General features: G+C 34.3%; 3 protein-coding genes across 3 annotated transcripts; 1 reads left to right on the forward strand and 2 right to left on the reverse strand.

Moving 5' to 3' along the window:
• Window positions 1-376: 376 nt before the first annotated feature.
• On the reverse strand, window positions 377-4,011 carry LOC136970354 (homeobox ARX homolog alr-1-like). Its single transcript, XM_067264785.1, has 5 exons — window positions 3,319-4,011; window positions 1,306-1,438; window positions 1,077-1,242; window positions 866-1,007; window positions 377-802 (listed from the first exon to the last, which is right to left on the reverse strand). The coding sequence occupies exons 1-5, from the start codon at window positions 3,446-3,448 to the stop codon at window positions 444-446; spliced, it is 930 nt and encodes a 309-aa protein (XP_067120886.1). The 5' UTR covers window positions 3,449-4,011; the 3' UTR covers window positions 377-443.
• A 53-nt stretch (window positions 4,012-4,064) lies between these two features.
• Window positions 4,065-12,649, reverse strand: LOC136970353 (tRNA endonuclease ANKZF1-like). Its single transcript, XM_067264784.1, is given in 17 exon segments — window positions 4,065-4,354; window positions 4,421-4,491; window positions 4,556-4,636; window positions 4,721-4,807; window positions 4,890-5,001; window positions 5,076-5,649; window positions 7,142-7,324; window positions 7,398-7,622; window positions 7,692-7,914; window positions 8,000-8,153; window positions 8,220-8,335; window positions 8,716-8,762; window positions 8,765-9,019; window positions 9,092-9,188; window positions 9,795-9,889; window positions 9,960-10,163; window positions 12,581-12,649. Coding segments are annotated over 16 exon segments (2,637 nt in total). The 5' UTR covers window positions 10,162-10,163; window positions 12,581-12,649; the 3' UTR covers window positions 4,065-4,239.
• Window positions 12,650-15,013: 2,364 nt separating this feature from the next.
• LOC136970355 (serine-enriched protein-like) lies at window positions 15,014-17,977 on the forward strand. The gene is made up of 6 exons (XM_067264786.1): window positions 15,014-15,198; window positions 16,325-16,518; window positions 16,591-16,732; window positions 16,800-16,917; window positions 16,987-17,144; window positions 17,214-17,977. The coding sequence occupies exons 1-6, from the start codon at window positions 15,145-15,147 to the stop codon at window positions 17,727-17,729; spliced, it is 1,182 nt and encodes a 393-aa protein (XP_067120887.1). The 5' UTR covers window positions 15,014-15,144; the 3' UTR covers window positions 17,730-17,977.
• The last annotated feature ends 5,958 nt before the right edge of the window (window positions 17,978-23,935 follow it).

Consider the following 23,935-nt stretch of genomic DNA (forward strand, 5'->3'; position numbering starts at 1 on the left):
GTGTGTGTGTTTACGTAAACACAATGATTACGTTTACTGTAAAAATTAACTTTCTCGGTTGAACCTCTATTTAGTGCTGTCCTTTATTCGCCTCAAATGGCATAAACCGAAGTACTTCAACTAAAAAGATATACTGTATGTATATAGTAACGAGATCTACCCACAAGCCCTAGTTAGAGTATTTGTCGCGGGATTTAGTGATAATGTCAACTACAATGGAAAACTGTATATTTAGTAATTCATATACACCGAAAGGTTCTCCATTTAATGTTTACGTTGATGATCCGTTTACGAGTATTCATCCTTTATCTCATATTGTAGGAACTATTAATATTGAAAAAGCAGAATTCAGTGAGGAAAATGATCCAAAAATACATTTTAGAAAGAAAAGATCGTTTATTTAATCTAAAAATAAATAATCCTCAAAAAAGATTGACATTGAGTTAACTTGGATCAGCATCCAAGAGCGTGCAACCTTCCAAAGATGGCAGATTAAAGTGAGTGTTGGTGGAGGAGGAATACTCCTCTAGGCACAACTTCTCTTCACAGGGGGAAGGGGCATCCAGAAGAGATCCACAGTTCTCTTCTGCGGCCGCCAAAGCCAATTTCACTACATCAGTTTCGGTGGATAGAGGTTCCTGAGATGCCAAACAGGCCAAATGCTGACTGTGGCAAAAGTGGCTCCAATCGATGCTGATGTTGCCAGGAAGATAAACGTTGGATAAGGGGAAGGTAAAAGTAGTGGATGAAGGTTGATCCACTAAAAGAGCCGGAAGATCCATTTGGTGAGTCGACAACGCGCCTGAAAATATGCCATTGTTAAAATCGTCCACTGTGGAAGGCACGACGAGTCTGTGCAACTTACTTTCTACTTCTTGAAGTAAATCCGTGTCACAAGAAGAATTTAGTAATGCCTCAGTTACTTCGGCTCCCTCCTGTGAGAACTGATGCTTATTGACTAATCTCTCTTGCTTTCTCCATTTTGCTCTTCGGTTCTGAAACCAAACCTTTAAGAAAAATGTGTAAATGGGTTTTCTAGTTAGTCATTGCATTCCGACAGATATAATAGAAAATACCTGAACTCTCGCTTCAGTCAGATCGATCTTCAAAGCCAATTCTTCACGATAGAAGACGTCTGGATAATGAGTTTTCTGAAATGCCCTCTCCAGTTCCTCCAACTGATAACTTGTAAAAGTGGTTCTGTATCTTCTCTGTTTTCTCTTTCCACTGCTGGTCGATGGGCTAAATGAGAGACATCTCTCAATATCTAAGCTCCTCTATTTAAGATTCAGTTATACAACTTACCTTTCCGAGTTATATACTTCTACTGTTTGAGAATCTTCACGTTTTTCATCGACAGAAGATTGCTTATCCGTTTCTACGGTGGATTGAAAGCTACATAACTCGTTATTCAATGAGGAAGCAATGTCAGAAAAGTCTACAAAAATGTTTATAAATTATTTTTTCATTCGTTTCGAACAAATCCTGCATGTAAGAAAGGTAAACATTATAAATAAAGCATATCAATTTTCTAATAAGTTCGATTTTTTTAAATCGTGAAGAGCAACCCATTCACCCATGAACAATGTATCACCAAAAATCATAGCAAACACGAGGTTCACGAAACATCAAAACAGTAAACTAGACGCTGCTTAAACTGTTCGAAAAGAGCACGTAAATTCAAACACAACTAACAGCGAGAAAAAATGAATTGGCCTCCAAGATGGCGAATAAGAAATGCTCTGCCGTTGAAGGATCCAATTCCGCGGTTTGCTTGGATACAACACGACACTTAAGGGGGTGCCTCTCGAAAGGACTTTCTACAGGAAACTGGCACCTATTTAGGTATTACAAACGTGAAAACAACATGGAAAAGTCCACGCGGCCAGTCCGTTAGCGAGGCGAATCTACGACCAACTACCAGTCTTCAGTAGTTTTATCCACTCGGCCACTGCGAGACCAATTTTGCAGATTCGCCCTTCTTTGCCGAGTGGTCTTCCGAGACAAAACTCTTTAGTAAAATAGGTATTGCCCTGTGAAAATTTCAGGAATTTGTTGGTGTTTAACATCTAAGTAGGAGTCGGATTCCAACAGAAAGTCTCCCTCCCACTTGGCAGATCGCACGCTTTGCATCGCGGCATTCCATCAAAGCAAACCAAATATACCTTTCATCAATATTTAAAATTTCACGTAATCTTTAACAAAACAATTAATATTTAATAACACTAAACTATTTTTATACAACATTTTGTGCGGAATACAACGTATAAAAATACTGAGTAGAAACGAAATCCTCATCTTGCAGCATATGAAAAATCATCAAAAATCAACTCCTGATAATTACTTTTTTTTTTAACTCTTTCCGCCCTGTGGGCACTAAGAGGGCCTCTTATAGCAAGCACATTATGGGTTCGGCCATAATGTGCCATATCTTGACGGACCACCCCCCGAAAAATTCCTGGGGATTTTTCGACCCTTCCGGATTCGATCCCGGGTCCCCCAGGGCGGCAGGCTGCTAACCTTTACCGCTCGGCCATCCGGCCCTCCACTAGCAGGCTAGTCGCGGGCAACTTTTCTTCACGTGTCTCACACCGGAATAGGACCAATTTCCCACACCCACAAAGTCCTACGACGTGGGCAGATCGCCCACGTGTTGCGCTGCCTTATACCATCAATACGCTTTAACGGGACCATCTTATAATTAGGAAAACGATAACACCCGATTTATAAATTTTAACTATTCTGCGGTTTACAAAACGGGTATAGCGTTTTTTACGTTAGATTCAAGTTGAGGGCACTCTTAATGGCCATCAACATGGAGATAAGAAATCAAGCTGTTCTCCGACTTAACAGGAAATTTGAGAATTTCCTGGTGAGAGGAACCACTGTACTTCGTTTAAAGACAACACACGATAACGAAATTTCTTACGGACACGAGAAAACACCCAACCTTTGAAACAAGGGGGTTTCTGGTAGCGGGTGAAGGTTTTCTGCTAGAAAAAATAAATTGCCGAAAATTTCGAATCGTTTTCCGAATGCGGAATCAACGGAGGATCGCTCTTAATTTAAATGAACTTTGGAAACCAAACAAGCGTCGTCATAGAGACCGATATATGAGGTATCCATGGCAACTACCACTTCTTAATTAAATTTCCTTCTTTGCTCAACAAATTGAGTTAGCTGCGTTAAATGTGGGTAGGAGAACGGGTGGAAACCCTCTCTAACGCTAGGCAGGTAAGAGGAGTGCGCGTGTTTCTAACCGTTACAAAGGGCTAAAATCTCTTAAATTAGCAGAAATACACGTCAGAGATTACTCACTCAAGTATTTGCTTCCTTGAAAGCCCAATTGGTCCGCTTGATCGAGGAAGGAGAAGGTGTTTTCTGCAGAATTCTGCAAGAACGATAACGTATTGGAGTCGGAAGGGTCCTCGTTATCGTTTTCGTTCATGGCGATCGTTTCAACTTATCCCCCGTAAAACTTTAAACACCGAAACTCGGGTAGATGACGTAGATCCCTGTTGTAGGGCTTCCCTTCATTTTCTGCCTACTTCGTACGTTATGCGGTTACTAAAGATGCATTTTTTCCACATTTTCACCTTCTCTGTACGAGATTGGAGTAAAATCCTTTCATTTTTCCGGATAAAAACCGGCGAAAAAGAGGGAAAACTTCGATATTGCGCGACTCTCCTCCGGCGTGACCTACGACGAATAACCCGCTTTTAACGCCCGTGCCGACGATTTTGCGCGTAACAAAGCTGGTTTTTTTTCTAATTAAAAATGTATTTTGTACAAATTAAAATTGTGTTTATATTGATTTTTCATCGGCTTAATGGCAACGCATCCTTTCAAACGTAACGTTATCTGGATATCGATAGTATAGAGGAGAAGCCAACCAATAGGATGATGTCTGCCACTTTTTTGGCTTCTTTCTACTTCTTTAACTTTACAAATTGCTTAAAATTAGCTTTTTGAAAGTGTTTCAACTGCAAAAGTTGCAAAAAAATAAAATATAGCCAAATCTGTTGTACTTGCACCTAATTAAACGCAAAAACTTTTCAGACTGATTTTCAAATATTAAAAATAAATTTAATTTTTTCCCATTGACTTAAAACAAATAAAATATATTAAAAGCTTTAAAATGTATATATGTATATAACAAATCATTTCGTAACAAAATAAAATCAGTGATTCCGATGAGGTTTTTGATTAAAAGCTGCGAGTGATTACGAAGGACGGGTATCAGGATTTTCTGCACTTTCGGTGGCTCTTTACGCACTCCGTGCTGCAGAATCTGCCGTTGTTATATTCGAAGGGGATCTTGCCCGTGATGTCTACTCCGCACTGGAAACAGCGGCTAAATGGGGACGACGGGTAAGTTAGATTAAGAGACGATACAAATGTAAAATGAAGCGATTCGTACCTTAGAACCGCCGTGGGTCGACCCGTCTGCGAAAGATGACCGAGGTAGCGTCTCTCGGCGGCCAGAGCTCTCTAAAATGTTTTCCGTTTAGCAATGTTATATTGCAGATTCATATTTTAATAAAGTGAACAGTACCTTTTCTCTGTCACTAAGTGAAAGATATCTTTTCTTCTCTTCCTCTTCTAACTTTTTTTGCATCTCAACTGCCTTCTTTTCCTATAATTTAATAATCAAAGAGTTAAAAATTTGAAATTTTATAAAACGAATTATTTTCTTGCTTGATACAAGTCGTATATATACCTTCAGCCGCTCTTTTCTTAACTTTTGCTTTTCCTTCTTTTTCTCCAGGCGTTCTGCCATCATTTCTTCTGATAAAGGACTTGGAATCTGTAAATTAAATAATTATTATACCATTTTAAACTGTTAGTTATAAATCTGCAGTTGGTAAAAGCAATGGGAATTTACCTACCTCTGCACTCTTGTAGTCAAATCTGTTGGGATTTTCGGCCATGAAACGACGATACACGTTCCTCATTTCGCGATCGTTAGATGCCATGTAAGGCGTTAATCCTCGTTTATCCCTACAAATATAATTAGAAGATTTCATTATCTACTTGCTTCAAGATTTCTTGCTATGATAAATAATAAATCTTACCTCAATGTAGGATTGGCTCCACACTCCATTAACATCTTGACTACTCCTTGATGTCCCTCTTTTGTAGCAACGTGAAGGAGCGTGGCACCTCCGTCACTTATCACTTCGTTCAGTACGTCGACAGTTAACAAAGGAGAATTAAATTCGCCTCCCGTTCCACTCTTGTTACGCCTTTTACTAGGTTTAGAAGTAGATAAATCCATATTTAGAATTCTATTTGGCTTTGGATTGCCATCTTGAACTGGTGAGAAATCCAGTTTCATTTTTTTATCATCATTAACAGAAAAGTGAACTTTAGTCTCATCCTGCTTCAAACTTTCATTTGAATTGTTTTCAGTTTCAATATTTGAAGTACTTTCATCATGCATTCCGGGTTCTTCAGCCCAAACTTTGTCACAATTCCTTAAAGTAATACTATTTTGACTAGACTTACACTTATCGTGAAGATCTTCCATCTTTGTATCCACTGGTAACATTCTACTTTTCAAAATATTTAACAGTTTTTCTAGTTCTTGCACATCGCCTGTCTGACAAGCAGTGTACAGTGCACTCTTCATGTGATAGTTTTCTTCACCTATAAATTTATAACAATTAAAATAATATGAGAATATTTAAAAGTATATTAATATTAATTTTACTAGAGATCTGATTACATATTGCTTGCTGCATCACCTTAAAGTGTCTTTATTTACAGTCACTAAAAATCTCTATTCATAGTGATTCCTTGTACCACAATAAACATGTAAATTTGTAATTTGTTACAAAATAATACGTACGTATATGGGATTGCTAAAACTCAATACCCCACTATTCAATCACCATTTAAAAACAATTTGTTCATCATTGTTCAATGCTTGTAAATCAGCTAAAAAATGCCCAGTAAACTCCAAACTTTCAAATGAAACTCTATCAAAATGTCAATATATTTGTCATTCTACATTAAAATTCGGCAACTTTATCTGTTTTCTAGATCTTAATCTGTGTTTGCTTGTTTGTTTGTTTTGGAAACACTTAAAAAGTGTGATTTATTGATGATAGATTGAAAATTTGGTAACCTCAAATGACAGTATCAAACTACATGTGAGAAGTATCATAGAGAATCAATTACAGTTGGTTATTGAACACACTGTTCATCAACCCCAAGTTAGATACCTTCAGAATGGAGACTACACAGCAGTTAAGGTCTCTGTACAGTATGAATGTCTTGTACAAATAAAATGTTTGCGGCTCTAGTGCCAAAAGTGCTAAGTTTTGGAACTAATTATTTTTTACAGAAATGTAACCATTTCAATCTGACTGCACTTGGACTACTAAATATCTCCTCAGAGTGTGTTGAGTAGATGTACTTTAATTTGGTATAGAAAGAAATATTAATTTAAATAACTGAATTAAGTTCAAAAATTAAGATGTAACTATAATTTTGAAAAACACTATACAGGTACTCCTCACTTTACGACCGAGTTCTGTTCCGAAGACTACGTCGTTAAGCGAATTGGTCGATAAGTGAGGAGCTTGCGCCGGGAATATAGGATCGTTGCCAAATTATACAAATTATGCAACAAACCTCAAATTTATTCATAAAAAGACTATTATAGTACGCTATTAGCCTATTATAATACTATAAGACTATTACAGTATGCTTAGTGCACATGTCACCATTCACCACTGACCGACACTCAAGCTGAGAAAGGGGATTCCCCGAATTGCAGGTAGAAACTCTATTGGTCGTAAGTGCGAGTGGTCGTTAAGCAGATAGGTCGTAAAGTGAGGAGTACCTGTATTATATAGGATGGTCAGTTAACATTTTATTTCACAACTTGCAAATATGAATCCTCCTCCAAATTTGTTAGTGTAATTTTTATAGAAACAAGAATAATCTCATGTAATAAAACTTTAAATACAATGGTAATTTACTCTTTATAACATCTAACCAAGTTTTGGACCCATCCAGCAAATTGGAATCGTGTTTTGCTTTACTTTCTGGCAATTTCTTTTAAATGTTTATAGAACTGGCATCTCTAGAGAAAAATTATTAGATTAACAACTATAAAACTTTAAATACTTACTTAAAACATCCACAGCTGGATCTTGTTGTCGTTTTGTAGGAGAATTTTTCCTAGATTTATGCTTTCTTCGCTTCGGTACTGTCATTTCTTTTAGATCTGATGTTGTAATCGTCTCTTCTACCAACTGAAATTCCATGCTGTTATCCAAATCCGACAGTTTGCTATCACTTAATTCTGACTTTTCTGCATATTTAGTTATAGTTAACTTGCATAAAATCTATTATAAAATTATAAAATATTAAATAATTATACAAACCTTCTGCAAGAACAATCCCTTCTGTTTTATATTTATAACCTTCTTTTTTATTTATTGCAGGTTTCCTGACTCTCTGTTTTCCACTCTTCGAGTTTTCGGAATCCTGATTTTTATCCAGATTTCCATAATCCAGAGACGAATCTGAAGATTTCTTTTTAACTTTCTTTGAGCCTAAATACACTTTAGGTGATTTTGGAATTTGTTTATCCTCTTCTGAAACATCTCCTGTACAATTTTCAAAATTATAAGTCACTTTCTTCAAACCAGTTAATGCGATATAAAAAATCAACTTACCAAAGCATTCAAGCGTCGATAACACTCCGTAAACTCTCTTTACTTCATTAAAAGTGGCCCTTCTGGTCGGAAATGGGATGTTTCTTAAACGGCAGTCGTCTTTCTTAAAAGGCGGGTTCTTTCCTCTAAAGAGAATGACCCTGTTGAAACTAGGGGCGCGATAGAATATGCAACTGCACTTCTGTAAATCAGTGTTCCAACTTTGCAACAAATCCTGAATATCCTGAATAAAGTTTTTTCATATATTAAAATTAATTTCTCATCTCAAAATACTTGATTACCATAAAATATACTGAGAAACTATCTACTTTCACTAATGCTGCCTCATTATGTCTGCGAAGAGATGCGCCTGCCGACTTTGGCTGACTGCCTCCGTGCTTTCCGTCCCTAGAGCTCTGGCACTTCCCTGTTTTGCTCTCACCGCTGTAGCGATGGAAAGTTTTGTGCAGTATTATTTCGGATCTGAAGTGATATTATCACATTTGAATTTCTTCGTAGACTGATCGATGCATATTTTACTGAACTTACTGATTGTATACAGCAGCAGCAAAATGGCCCCCTCCGATCAAAATAATGGCCCAATACATTTGATTGGGGATAGCCGTTACCATGTTTAACAAGTCCGGTTGATTTTTCGGAACGTTCTGCAAGAGAATTTTAATCACCGATACGTAATTTATCATCAAAATTACGCAATGAATATTTATAATACTATTTACTGTCAAGGAAATTTTTGGCACACACAATAAACATTAAAATAAAGAAAATTTGAAGCATTATTCCATTCTCTACTAGCCAAATTGTAGCTTGAATGTAAAGTATACTACTTTATGCTATTACACAGAAGTATATTAATTCCAAAATAGTATGTGACAGCAGACTGTCAAGCATTTTAAATTATATTTCGCCACGACCCTAAGATTAGCTGGATATAATTAGCATTGAAAACAGCACGAACAACCTTGAAACTTTTAAATATTTTTATAAAAACATTAGAAATGTATCTAAAATACACCATTATTACCTGTTTCCCATGTACTACGCATCTATACAAAGCAATAATTTGTGAAACTGGTTTCTAAAATATAGTTTCGGTTGTAATCGAGACTGCGTGACACTAGTCTTGTCCGGACGTTCGGAATCGTCCGTTTCCGTATCGGTCGAAGTTACACTGGCCGACCTCTCACGTCGGATGGGAGAGTTGATACAATGTGGGAGAGCAGAGAGCCTCCTCCGTTGAGGACTGCTGTAGACGTCGCTGCTGCTGGTGTCGCCGTCGGACTTTTCGCCATCATCACTATCCGATCCCGACAGACTCGATATATTTCCTACGTTTGTTTATAAGCATTGTTACTCTTGTACTTTATTATGTAAAATGCTCTAAATTATAAAATTCCAACCTGAAACTTCTAAAAACTTCTCTTCAGAAATAGGTTTCTCACCCTGTAACTTTAACTTCAAGTTGAAACGATGCCAGTCTAATTTATAATGCAAAATCTAAAATTTATTTTTAGAAATATCATTTAATTGCAATAATTATGAAAAATATTATTATTATATAAATATAAATTTTTAATTTAAATCGATTATAACGAAATAATATCATTATAAATCATTAAGAAATTTTTACAAGTAAAAAACGATCCTTGAACTTAAAACCAGTTGTTCTGATGAATGTACAGCTCAGATAAGTTGCACTTTCATCAAATGACAATGCATACAAATTGTATATTTCATTATCAATTATACATAATCAAAATCACTGACAACCAAGCTTTGAAGTTACAAACTTGGGTTTGTGACGTCACTTACAGTCTTTCTGTATTAATTTTAGAAATAAATATGTATCACATTTGATCAGATATCAGGTCAAGTATACCACCTCAAGCTTGATTCTTTAGGAATCTAGTTTGAGGTATCATGCTTGACCTGATATCCGAATTAAATTGACTGTCAAATTACTTTCATATATTTCCTTAACAGCCCAGAATGAGTTCAATAGCTCAACTGGTTCTATCTTATAATCTCTCAAATTTCAGAAAATATTTATCAATTTTTAAGATTGTGCATAGAATTCAAAATACGTACAAAGTTTACACCCACCTGTTCGCTTCTGTCTACAAAACTCGTGCTGCAGATGGAACACGCCATAGTCCGCGATACACTAAGAGGCGACTGCACCGAAGCATTTTCTACACCTAAAAGAAGATAGTCTCTGTGCTACAAACTAACTATTTTTGGTTTTCCTTTATAAAATTTGGTAATTACCATTTGCCACAGTTTGCTGCATGGAGTATAGTTCCTGTTCGACGACGGGTGTAAAATCCGCCAAACTCAATCCCGTTAATATGGTTGACATTTCTTCTACGTTGCTTAAAGAAAAAGTGGAATAATTGTTCAAATCCTTCTTTGCTTCTTTGTTTTCTTTATCCAAGGCAACTGTTCCTTCAGCACTTTCAGGATTCTCCATGGCTAGAAATTTTAAGAGTGACTGTTCAATTAATGCACTATGTACTGATATAGCAAAACAACAAACATAAATTACATAATATTCAATAATAAAAAAAGCCTTACTTACACATTTAACGATATGATAAATGCAATTTAAGCATATAAAAATGCATTTTGAAGATAGATAATTTAAGAAACTATAACTCAAACATTTAAAATGTTAAAAGTATTGCAATACTCTAGTATACACCCATGTTGCAACCTGTCAAAAGTCCACTTACCAGCCAACAGAAGATATTTATTAGAAATGAATCAAATTCAATGTTAATAAATACTTTTCATGTTTACAAATCAATGATTAAAATAACAGTAAAACTTATACAAACAGAAAGATGTAATTTAAGCCAGAAATTGCATAGATGCTTCTGATGAGAATGTTGCTGTATATTTTACATTATTTTAACCTTTATTTAACTGCTTGAAAATTATATCAAGGAATATAAAATATTAAAAAGTGATCTCACAGATATGTAAAACACTTATTTTATCACAGATAAAACTGTAAATAGAGTAAACATATTGCAAATTATGGTTAATTTACCAACAATATTTACCTTATTGCATACATATTATGAATGTCGTCAATTCACTACTTACAACATTATATCTGTTTACATTAACATTGCTCGACTACCTAACCATCCCGTCAAAACGTAGGTAATACGGACGAGGACGAGACGGCATAGGTCGGGAGGGATGACACGAAAGCCGGACGGCCGAAACAGTCAAGGCGTCGGCATATCACTCTGGGGATCAGGGAACAAATTCGGACAAGTGGAAAAATCCCAAAAATTTTCCAGGAACGGTTCATTCTGGATACATCAAGCCCATCCCTTGCCATTTTGGCCCCAGGCTCTCATTATGATTAATTGATTACGATTAAAACAGGCTCTCATAGTGACTACAGGAAGAAGAGAGGCAAAAATAGAAAAAAAGAAATGGAAACGACAATAATTCAAATTACAATTAGTGATACAAATTTCTCACGACGAAAAACGAACAATGTTTAGAGAATTCTCAAACAATTTTAAAAAGATAACTGAAATTCCAGTCCAAAATTTCCAAATAGTTTTCATTATTACGAGTATGGTACCAAATTAGAGTTTCGTATCTAATGGAGACGAATCCTCCATCAGATCATCTTACCATCCACCTTCACCTTTAAGCAATCTTTACTCGAGATATGTTTAATTAAATTAACTTTCTATTTTGTCACACTATAAGTATAAACAATCCAAAGTTTTATGGGGGATACTATAGATTACCACCTATGGAATTTTGGGTCTTTAAGTATATATCTGAACTCAGGAGACCAAGACAAGTTCAATGATACCCTACTTTTGGACTGGAGACAAAAAATAATAAAGTTATACTTTTTTCCAGCGATTGTGCAATGATTGAGAGTTGCGTCGCTCTCTCCTCTAAGTCGGCCTCACTATCGCAATCGGGAGTCACGTCGCTTGCCGTTAAAACTGCCTTTAATAGACGTTTCCCCCCTTTTTTACTTTGTTCAAGAACAACCATGAATCAATAACTAGTGACGTTTAGCACATGGCAGCCTGCCGGCGGCTCCCCTCCGGGAGGTCAGTTGGGAGCATGAACAGTGGGAATGGCCACCATGTTCGCTGCCATAAGTAACATTAACCGAAATGGCAATCGCGCAATGATCAGAAGTCACGTCGCTCTCTCCGCTCACGTATCACATGTTTAACACTACTGGAGATGACCATAGTCCGACGTCATGGTTTGCAGACTTTACCGCAAGATGGCAGTACTAGCAACTATGGTGCCGTCTTCATAAGAGCATTAAAAAAGTATGGTAATTTATCAGGTATGATAACTTTTTTATTTTTCGTCTCCGGTACAAAAATAGGGTACCGTTGAACTCGTCTCGGTTCCCTGAGTTCAAATATATAATCAAAGTCCCGAAATTCCATAGGTGGTGATCTATAGTACACCCGTTTTATGTACAGAATATTAAATTTATCAATGTCTTGTTGCTATCTGAATGCATTCTTCGATGCTATTATCCATTATGCAATGAAAATTATCCAATTTTTGAACAGTTTCTACTCTAGAACAATCTGTTCTGTTGTATATATCATTCCACGTAAGGAATTTTCGATTATTTGAAAAAAAATAAGATAATCTGTGGACATATCCACGTCAATTTATCAGATTAAGAAACAATTCCTAATTGCACAATAATGTTCAATAAGCTAATAAAACCACGTGTTCGTGACATAAGATCCGAGATTGTTGTAATTATCGTCTACATTAGATTTAAATTGTTTAAGATTTTAATTTTAGAAAGAACAAAGCAATATTCCACAGAAACGATTACTTCAATTTAATTAATAATAATAAAATTAACGTACCAAAGCGCAACTCCGTTCAACAGACGTAACTTCTCACGATGGTGCAATAGAGCACTTTCCTGGCTCTCCCTCGGAAAATCGCCACCAGGGGCGCGTCTGGATTCTTAATAACAAATTTAAATTATATTAAAAATTAAAATAAAATCGAACGTTTAAAATATGTATTAATTTTAATTGTGAATTAATTAATATTTTTAAAGTATAAAATAAATTTAATTTCTAGTTTCCGGCATTCTTGTATAATCTTTATTTTATTTGCTTCCTCCATCACGATTTAAGCATTAAATTTAGAAATTGGAGGAATTTTCTTTTCAAATGATTCAATCATACATATTAGAGTTGAGTGATTAAATTTTAATAGCATCGGCGTGCCATTGTGACATATAATTTTAATTATTATTATTATTGAACTATTTCTGTCTGCTTGGTCATAGATGTTTACATACCAACCGCTACTTGCCTGTGGCGCTTTAGTACACGTCATTAAAATTTTTGATGACATCATTACGGGTTGAGTAACCATTTTGTTGTATCGATTTTCTTCGTTAACCCTCCACGGAATTTATGCATTATTTTTTATTCGGAGAATAGTCGAGATGGAAAAATTTTACGAAATTTTACAACTTAAAAATACAATTACAATTCTAGCGGCATGCATTACAAAAAATTCCCGAACAAACACGAATACAATAGCATGGATAACTCAAATGTACACATTTTAGGGCGTGGCCGCTTATTTAACTCGAAAGCACCGGAATTAATATTTAAATGTCACCAACTTAAATCGTAAACAATCATAAATTATTCTTATATAAGCTTAAATTATTATTCGCTAGCGTTATTAATCAAATATGTATAGACATACAGCGTTATAGCTTCACAGGGCCCGGCCGAATTTCAATTATCAGCTTCACAGTGTTGACTCATCTTCCTTGGGGGAAACCTTCTTACGAAGCATTGTTGGGGTCCTCTGTTTTGCGCTTAAGATAACGCGCCACTGTTTATATCTTCTGTGTTTCATACCAAAAAAAAAATAATAATAATAATAATATTTCGTGGCACTCACTTTACTTTCCCGGCTATTATATATAACAAAGGGAAAGGTTAAAGATCGAGTGGGTTGAAGATAAACGGCCATGTATGTTAACTCAAGTGAGATCGAAATTAATGAAGATTTTACTCGTTATTAGCATTTTTTTAAAAAATAAAATTTATTTCTCCCTTCAAAACTAAACCTTTTGCCATTTTATAATAATTACTACTGTAATATTAAAAGTTTTTAAATAAAATCGATAATAGATGGTGCTACACAGCAATTTAACGTTTTTTTTCCGGGAAAGTCACGCAACTCGTTGCTGGACTTTTAATTTGAAAAGGGTACAAAATAGAATGCATTTACTTCTTTAAAAGTAAGCACGAAATATAAACTGAACATTAAGGAAATTTTCCTTTCACGCTTGGTTTATACTTACAAAAATAAATATTTAAGGAATTTTCCGTTCCAGTCCTCCAACAACTTCCAAATTCATAATCGTGATGCTTAATAATCATACAATTTTCTGAAAACAATGCAGCAACAGTTTCTTCTTCCCCTAACCAGTGCAAACTCTGCGCTTTTTCCAATTGCTGCATATGCAGAATGCCTAAAAGTCTAATTAATTGAGATATATTTTTAATGCTCATAATTGTTCCATATTAAATAATCTTTAAAATATATCGAAGTTATTCGCCTTTTGGGCAAACATGAATATGACGTTGAAATTTATTCAAATCGGTTTTTCATAAAAAAAAGTTAGTATTTATTTTCGTTTTATTTTCCTTATATATAAAATAGAGTACCTTTTTAACGATAAAAATTTATATTAATGTTATTTTCGAATTACATTAATTTTTGATCGAATTAGGCCTATGTAGGCCTAATTCGATCAAAATGGCGACGTATAAGCAGAAATTCGCCACAGCCATTACGTTAATTAAAAGTTATTTATTAATTTCTTTATTAAAAATATATTACACAGTTTTATAGTGAAATTAAAATATTATTTTATCTTTAAAAATGTATTGAATTAAAACTGTTTATTAATAATTTAAAAATGGTTTTCGAACAAAGCGCCCCTCGTGATTATTTTAAACTTTTCGACATTTTTATTAATTGGAAGTACAGTACAGTACCTGTACAGTACATTTACAACCCTTTTAAAGAATATATTAATTTATTAAAATACAAATAAAATATTTATATATTTGTTAAATAATTAAATTTATTAAAGAAATACATTGACGTAATTTGTCGTCACAACGCAACATAACCTAATGTAACCTATCCCGCTCTTCATTAACCTAATTAATTAAAACGCATTAAGTCGGATTACGTTCATTTAGAATTCGATTAATAGACATCGGAGAGAATAAAGAACAATTTGTGTTGCATAAATATCGAAATTAATCGCTTTTAATCCTTTATATATTTTATTTATACGTCGAAACGTTATTAAAGTGGAGAAATAATAAGAAAAAAGGCAGAAGGACGAAAGCAGGTCACGCGTCACGATCGATAAACAGTTATGAGGTGGAAGTGTCGTGCGGAGAAGCCGTCTCTCGAATGCCCGAAACTGGAGGTAAATTAATTAATTTTACCATTAAAATTGCTGAACTCTCGAGTGATGTTTATACGTTCGATACGGGGCGTTAAGAGGTAGAATTTTGATAAAAAATAACAAGAAAACCGCCGCAGAATGTCAACATCTTAGGCCTACGAACTAACAGGTGGGCGGCAGGTAGTTGTACTCATTTGGTAAATATAAAAAGGAAAATTAAAAAAAAAACTTCGCTTTCTATTGAGCGTGTAAACAATCGAAACGAAAGTGAAAATTGTTATAAAATATGATTTTTTTCGTGATAAATCGCGCGCAAAACCATTTTAACTCGATTCCTCAGGGCATAATCGCTTAGTAAACACCCTATACATGCTCTTAAAATAGCACGAAAATGTCGGACTCGATAATAAATACCGTTGTTGTTAACTCGATTTTTATGCGAATATACAAAATCTTCAAATATTTTCTTGCATCTTGTTTAAATTACACACAATTCGAGTGTTCCCAACACGAAATATGATATATGCAACATCTATCGGTATACTTCGTTGAATATTTGATTTCGAGTTCAGTCCGTGGATTTTTCGCAATTAGCTTTTCATTATTTAGAATGTAAGAAAGTAAAAGAACTATGGCTTTGAGTCCGTAATTTCTTGTTTCCATAAGATCTATTATTAGAAAACTGCGTTAGAATTACTAGTTCCTATATTGAATTCCCTCATCAACTGGTGAAACCGTCTTGCATCCTGACCTTACGAACAATTTTGGATTATTCATTAATAAAATTCATAATTTATCTTAAGAACTAAAATCAAAAAATAGGATTTCCTACTTACAATTCAAAAAAGCCAAGTTATAACTTAAGCTGTAACTCTTCTTGATCCTTGGTTGTGAACACTGCGAAGAACTCTTAGGCCCATGTGCCAGTGAACACGGGCCTAAGAGTTCTTCTCGAGAGAGCTTTTTTTCCCTGCAAGTTTCTAAAAAACGAAATTTAAAAGCTATTGGCGCGTTAGGAAGGGCATAAAATTAAAAACATCGACTTTTCGTTGACACTCGACTTTGGAATCTGAACAATTCTACCAGCTTTAATAAGCACTTTGTTGTGTTGGTTCTGACGTCACGTAATTAAATTTTTCATCAACAGGTAAATAAAATGTCTGATGAACTCATATCTAATGAAGATACTGAAGATTACTCCGTTTTCGAGAATAAGAGCGGTCTGGCAGAAGACATGAAGTTTTTGGCAAGTATGCCCGAGCTGTGTGACGTAACGTTCTTGGTGGGTGAAACTAGAGAGCCAGTTTGTGCAGTCAAAGCCGTTTTGGCGGCGAGAAGCAGGTGAGTTTTTTGAAATTTTATCTAAAAACGAAAGCCAATAAAATCTTTTCTAACGGGAATACTTTGAATTAGGGTGTTTCACAAGATACTGTACACTCAGCAAGTTGCTCCAAGAGAAATTCAATCTCGGAAGAGAGATTTTAGCAAGGAGACAAAATTAAAATTATTCCTGAAGCGCAGTAGTGAGCCTATTTTAAATGTACCTTTGACGCAGGTGGGTGAGGTCAAATATTTCATTTAAGTCCAGTTTAGATGCTCTATGGCGTAACTTACTTATATAGGTGCCATTTAATGCGCACCAAACTTTGATTGTCGAAGAATTCGAACCTGACGTCTTCCGGCAATTAATCGAGTATATACACACGGGATGTGTTACGTTGCAAGCAAGAACACTCCTGGGTATGATTCTTATTACAATTTTACTCCTAGAGACTGTATTTTTTCATTAGTGTTTGTTTTCTTTAAAAGGATTGATGAATGCAGCTGATTACTATGGGCTGGACGAGTTGAGAAGAGCATGTATGGGTTTTGTACAGTGTTGTATCAATGTGGATACAGTCTGCGCGCTTCTATCTTCGGCAGAGAAGTATATACAATATAAATGTACAAAATCACTGGTACAGAAGGTAAGCTATGTTCTAAATAAACCAATTTCTTATGAATTAATAAGTGAAAACAACTTTGACGCTTTGCAGGTTCTAGAGTTCGTAGATCTTCACGGTAATGAGGTTTTGGGATTAGGTAGTTTTGCCTTGTTGCCTCAACACGTCGTTAGACTGATACTATCTCGCGAGGAGTTAAAAGCCGACGAACTTACCAAATTTCAGGCGGCAGTCCATTGGAGTAAACGTTATTGCGACGTTGTTCCCAGTTCAGAATTGCGCGACGTCATGTCAAACTTTCTCGAGTGTATAGAGTTTTACAAGATTCCCGCGGGAGTTCTAATGCGAGAAGTTCACCCCCTTTCCGTAGTGCCGGATCACATTATCATGAATGCGCTGGCCTTCCAAGCAGATCCTTCCAGTGTGGATATGAACAAAATGGGCACACCTACAAGATTCAGGAGGACCTCGTTGATGTACCCATTGGCCAACGATGCCTGCAAAAGCCTTTACGATCAAGAGATGGCCTCCAAGGAGCCCGCAGAAGGAGAGAGACGTAAGGGGAGAACCAGATTATATAAGAGAAGCAAAACGGTGGCCGAGAGTTGAACTTTCACTGCCTTTTTCCATGGATGAAATCTTATCCATTGCCTTCTGTGATTTTTCTCGTTGGAAGAGTGGAATTGATTTGCGTATATTTTCTTATCCATATTTACCGACGACGTGTGATCAGTTGGAGTATATTTTCTTCACTCCGATCGTTCTAATTTGTTAAAATATATGTGACTAGTTTTATTCAAGTTGCTTTGTGAACGAGAATGTGTCATGTTTACATAATAAAGCATACGAAAAGACAACTCAGAGTGAACTTTGATAAACATTTTACATTATGGCAGCTCTTTAAGAATTTCCATGAGATAAACTCTTTTATACGAAATATTTATAGAATTGTTCAAGATTTGGTATTTAAATTCGTTACACTTGATCCAGGATCAAGTGTAACGAATTTAAATACCAAATCCTAAAGATCAGTTAACTCATTATAGAAAGGCAAAACATGTTATATATTATATTTGGGGCCAATTTTGCCAATTACTTGCAAGCTTGAACTGTAGTAAAATGCAATGTCTAACTAATTTAGACTAGAACCTAATAAATGTCCATGAAAACTTCCTGAAATTCCAACTTGGATTTCAATCCTGCTCTCTTAAAGCAGCAGCCAGATTTTCCGGTATTTTAGCGGCGTCTGCAGCTTTGAGGATAATTTGAAAAGAACAGGTTTTTTGTGGAACACATGCTAAATAATGATTTTTATAGGGAAACCCAGCTTACGATGACAATACAAAAGATTAACGGATTGCAAACAGCATTTGAATCAAGTTGTTTGCATCACATTTTAATTAGATTTGAATTTGGTAGGATGACAACTTATTATGTGCTCCTCATCCGATCTCTTGAATAAAGAGACATTTAATATTAATAATGTCATTGTTAATGATGATTATTTAAATTCTTTAAATGACTTGTCCTTTTAATTACTTTATAAAAATGTCTACTGATTAGATTTAATGTACGAGTAATTTATTTTCCTCGATACTGGAAATGTGTCACATAAGCCTATTGCTGTTCTGTGTGATAATGAAGGAAAGATATGTGATGACTAAACTACATTAAAAATAAACCAAATACTTTACTGCTAATTCTATAAATAAATTTATTATCATTTACTAATGAACATAAGAATGTTGGATAACATATTCTAGGGAAATTTTGTTAACATCATAAAACATTAACCCAATGTTATGTACATTTGTATATGCTTTTCCATCTTCCTGAAATAACTTCAAACTTTCTCTCTCACTGCCACAATAAACTACAAAAAAAAAGAAAAGTTTAAGCTAACTTTACGTAAGTTTGGTTTTAATATTTAATTTTATAAACAGGGTATAATTTACTTAATCAGAAAAAGGTAATAAAAGTTATTGTTTCCACACATACATTATCAAATCCATAACATAATAATATTTGATACTAAACTTGAAAATCTGCTCTATCAAACTCAACTAATTTACATTAAAACCCAATGATTGTGAGCAGCAAACTTAAGGCGGCATTGAACGACAATGACAGATTTGACCGACCCCATTTTAATTGTGAAGATTAAAAGAGACAATTGGTGGCACCAGTTGTCGACATTTGCTACGTTTGTAAACTAGCTTTGACAGCTAAGTCAAAGCATGGACTCGACTGTCGAAAAATAATCTAGAAACTGACACTCAGTTTCTCAAATATTTATTAATGAATTAGTGAGCTCAGATACACTGGATTTTTTGTATATATTAAATATTAGATACTGACGATTACATTGAAGGACAGTAAAAATCTAACACACGCATGTTTTTTGTACAGATTGTAATTTCAGAGTTGCCATTATTAAAATTCCAACCCTCGTATTAATTTGGTTCGACTTGGGTTTGTAAACTGACATTTTCAATGACAACCGAGTACAGGTCCCATAATGTTAAAATAAATTTAAAAGCCAAACTGAGATGCACATTCATTTCTGACACTCAGCCTCATTGAAAATGAAGAATCTTTAAACTGCAAAGTTTATGGTATCATATCGTAAATATAGAAATTCACGTTCTATTTTTGATGCATTAGCTCTACCCGAGGAAGAACTACTTTAAAAAGTTTTCTCACGATCTACACCGGTAACAGGTTCCAGATTTAGTGTTGATTTCACCCCTGACGTTAAAGCCATGTTCATTTTCTGGTAGAACTGATGTAGTATAAATTATTCGATCATATTTATCATAGCTTTATCCACATCTCACATTTATCCTTGTAAGACCTTGATTGCATAACAAATGGCAAATGCCTAACGTAAAGTTTGGTGCCCACATTATTTATGTTTGGAACAATAACTGATGCCAGATATTTTTCAGTAATGTAATTCTTTTACTTTAGTGAAAGTGTAGACATGGTATTTTAAAAATGTGAGATAATTAATTCCTCAATGACCTTATTTTGAAAACTGAATGGCAATTATATATCTGACTGAAGCCAAACAGTTGCCAAATTATATTGGTCTATATCAGCGTTTCTCAACCTTTTTTGGCTTGCGGACTGGTAAAATCTGAAAAAAATTTTGCGGACCGGTGGTGTTTTAACAAAAAACTTTTACTAGATATTAAAGAATTACTACAGAAGTTCTAATTATTAAATTTAGCAAGAGATGGCGCCTAACGCCTTACTCTAGTAACAAATTTACTTAAATTATTAATATTTCTATAGCCATTTGCTAGCCCGATAATTCGGCAGTTGGTGGTCTTTATATATAATGGGTTAGTTGTTGTTTATTTTGTAGATTTCTAAATTTATTTTTTATTACCGTCGTAGCTGAAAATCCCATTTCACCTAAATATGTTGATGCGAAGGGGACTAACATTTTCATCGCTTTCTCGTATAGAGACGAATATTTATTTTTCATTTTGATCTAAAATTTATCTATAGATATTGTTGAAAACCTAGTCTTTAACATGATATCTGAACTAATCTCAAGGATGGACTTGTATTCGCCGTTACTTAAATCTAATTTACTACTGTCGTGTATTACAAAAGGGTTTGCTATCCACAAATTCCTTTCACACGTGGTTTTTTCAGATGGAAAATATCTTTTGAAACTATTACTTAAAGATTGTAAGTGTTGCTCAATGATTATATTTAATTTTGATAAGTTTATATCTTGCTGCAAACTAACAAACTCAGAATAATTATTAATTATTTCTTAAATCCATCTATTTTATTAAATAAATGAAATGCATTTATTGCAGTTCCTTGTAAACTTGTAACCAAATCTGTTAAACATATTGAAACGAACGTCTAGTAATAAACGACATCACACCATTGCGAGATATAAATAAGAGACGCATGTACTTTCTAGAACATTCCCGAATATTACGCATCACAAGAATTTGTCTTCGGTGCCGTGCTAAACATAAATTACGTAAATTTAAAATTCGTATAAACTATCTTTTTCATAATTTAATAAATGAAAATTTTTGTCATCATCGTTATTTTTTTGAATAAGAGAATTTTTTAATGCCGAGCGGTAAAAATTCTCCGTGGACCAGCAGTCGAGAAACGCCGGTCTATATTACTAATACTACTATAAATTAAATGCTAAGTAATTTGGCATTAGAGGCAGGCATTAGGTGTCATCACTTGGTAAATATGTATTGTCGAAGTAGAATGGGTGATGGCCCTGTTAATCAAACACTGGAATGCAGCTTGTCATATACAAATGCCAAAGTATTACACAAATTCTTCCAGATATAAAACAATAGAAATTAAAAACGTTCTCTACAAGCATCATTCTACATTTGTCAGAAGTCTTGTTCTATGTTCAACAGACTTCAGAATCTGAAAATGGAGATATAAGAAGTCGCCGAAAATGTTTGTTCTACAGTGTGAATATTTCACATTGCTGCTGGAGTTTGGGTGTATTATGTAAGTCGATACAACTAAGTGATAATGAAAAATTTTGATGCCATGTCTTCTGTGATTTGAAGTTTGGTAAATCTAGATAATGGTAAACTCGCCAGTATGTTCAATGATAAAATTAATACCAGTCAAATGAGTAGAAGATCTAACTAGATGTACCCATTTAACTATTACTTCAGTTAAGTCTCCTAAAACTGTCTATGAAAGTTTTGATCCTACACAAAACGATAGCTCAATAAATCTATATTACCCACTATACTTTTAAATTATTTAATATTTAAGCCTGCCACATAACAAATTACATTTCTAGCTACAGCCATGTCCACTTTTTATTCTAATAGAAAGGAACAGATCGATATAGTCAAAAATGTCATCTTTATTCGGCTCAATTTCAGACAGGCTTAATGTTTACGAAACTGTTCACTGAATATGAAGATATAAATTGTATAGCTGTTAGGTTTTTATGTAATGAATGTTCTAATGTGACTGTTAATATAAGAATTAATAAATCCTAGGAAAACAATTTTCAAAATCCATCACGGATACCTTATTTAACTCTAAACTCCATAAATTAAATTATAAAATAAACAACTAACTTGCAATTGTCGTATAAGCAATATCTGATGTATACATGAAAATCTAAATGCAGGTTTAAGATAAACATCGTTACTATTGTTACCTAGATCTACGTAACGATAGTTATATCCAAACTATTTACAAAAATTTTGTTGTTGTTCCAAATTTAATATCTACATCATCATTAATACTATCTACAGTCCATTTCAAAATTATAAACACACCCAACATTTTTCAATAATAAAAACATTAACTGTAGTAATGTATTTATTATATTAGTATGTTGTTTACAACATCAATTTAAACATTTTCTGAAATTTTTAGAGCAATTTGACAATTACAAAAAAAAATTATCATAGATTTTCAATTTTTGAGTGTTTCAAAAGTATAAACACAGGTGCATAAAATTAGTATAATAATTTTTTTTTTATTAATTATTGGTTTAATTAGTTGTCACCAGAGAGGAGTATCACTCATTATTACAATCTCCGAGACAAATTTCGGCAGCTATAAATCGATCTACACGTGCTAAGAGAAATATGTTAACTCGGGGTGAAAATTATGGCAGAAATAAGCGACGTGGAAAGCCTAAACTCCTTACACCTAAAAACAAAAGGTTTTTCGGCTACTGACAGCCAACAAGTTGTCTGTCAGAGAAGCAGCATCAACATTGCCAATTGCAGTTTCACAAGCAACTGTATGGAGATGTATGCATAATCATAAAAATGCCAATTCTACAAAAATGGCTGCCAAACTGAAATTAATCTAGCTGTTTTGTGCAATTGTGTTAAAGTGGGCCAAAGACAAGATGACATGGAAAAAGGAGTGGAAACAAATAGTTTTTTCAGATGAAAAAAACTGGAGTTTGGATAGACCTGATGGTTATAGTCACTACTGGCATGATTTGAAGAAGAACGAAGTCAGAATGAGCAGACAGCAAGGTGGAGGATCTGTGATAGCATGGGCAGGATTTGGATGGGGAGGTAAAACGGATGTTGTATTTATAGAAGGTAGAATGAATTCAGAAAAGTATCAAGAATTGTTGTATCAAAATTTAATAACTTTTGGATCACTTACTCGGGGAGAAAACTGGCAATTCCAACAGGCCATTCATACATCAAAGTGAACTAAAAATTGATTTGCTGAAAAAAAAATTAATGTAATTGATTGGCCATCACAGAACCCTGACGTGAACCAAACGAACTGAAATTAGCTATCATGGATTGTTGGGAGAATATTAAACAAAAACAACTTCAAAAACTAGTAAAATGTGTGTCTGATAGAGTATTTGAATTAATTAATTCAAATGGTGGACCTACAAAATATTGAGACATCACAAATCATTTTTTTATGCACCTGTGTTTATACTTTTGAAATGGACTGTACATATTAGACTAACAATTTAATGTGTTCTATACTACTTTAGTGTTCTTCACACTACAAAATCAGATTTATTGACAATACTATACAAAGATGTAAAATCAATGATAACTCTGTGAATATATAATATTGTACTTGACAAAAGTTCTTCAATCACTTAACTGGATAATATGCTTATGATGTGTTCCCTTTATACTGAGCTTTTCAAGATAAATAAGTGCTTGTTCATACATTCAGTGTTTTTAATTTTACTTCATCTATTTTAATTATTTTAAGATGTTCTACTCCATATGTTAATAATTTCAAAATTTTTGTTCTATAATAAGAATTCCCATTGTATGTGTTCTATTCTT

Source organism: Centruroides vittatus, unplaced genomic scaffold (assembly GCF_030686945.1).
Source record: "Centruroides vittatus isolate TY-2023 unplaced genomic scaffold, ASM3068694v2 contig_1924, whole genome shotgun sequence".
Taxonomy (NCBI): domain Eukaryota; kingdom Metazoa; phylum Arthropoda; class Arachnida; order Scorpiones; family Buthidae; genus Centruroides; species Centruroides vittatus.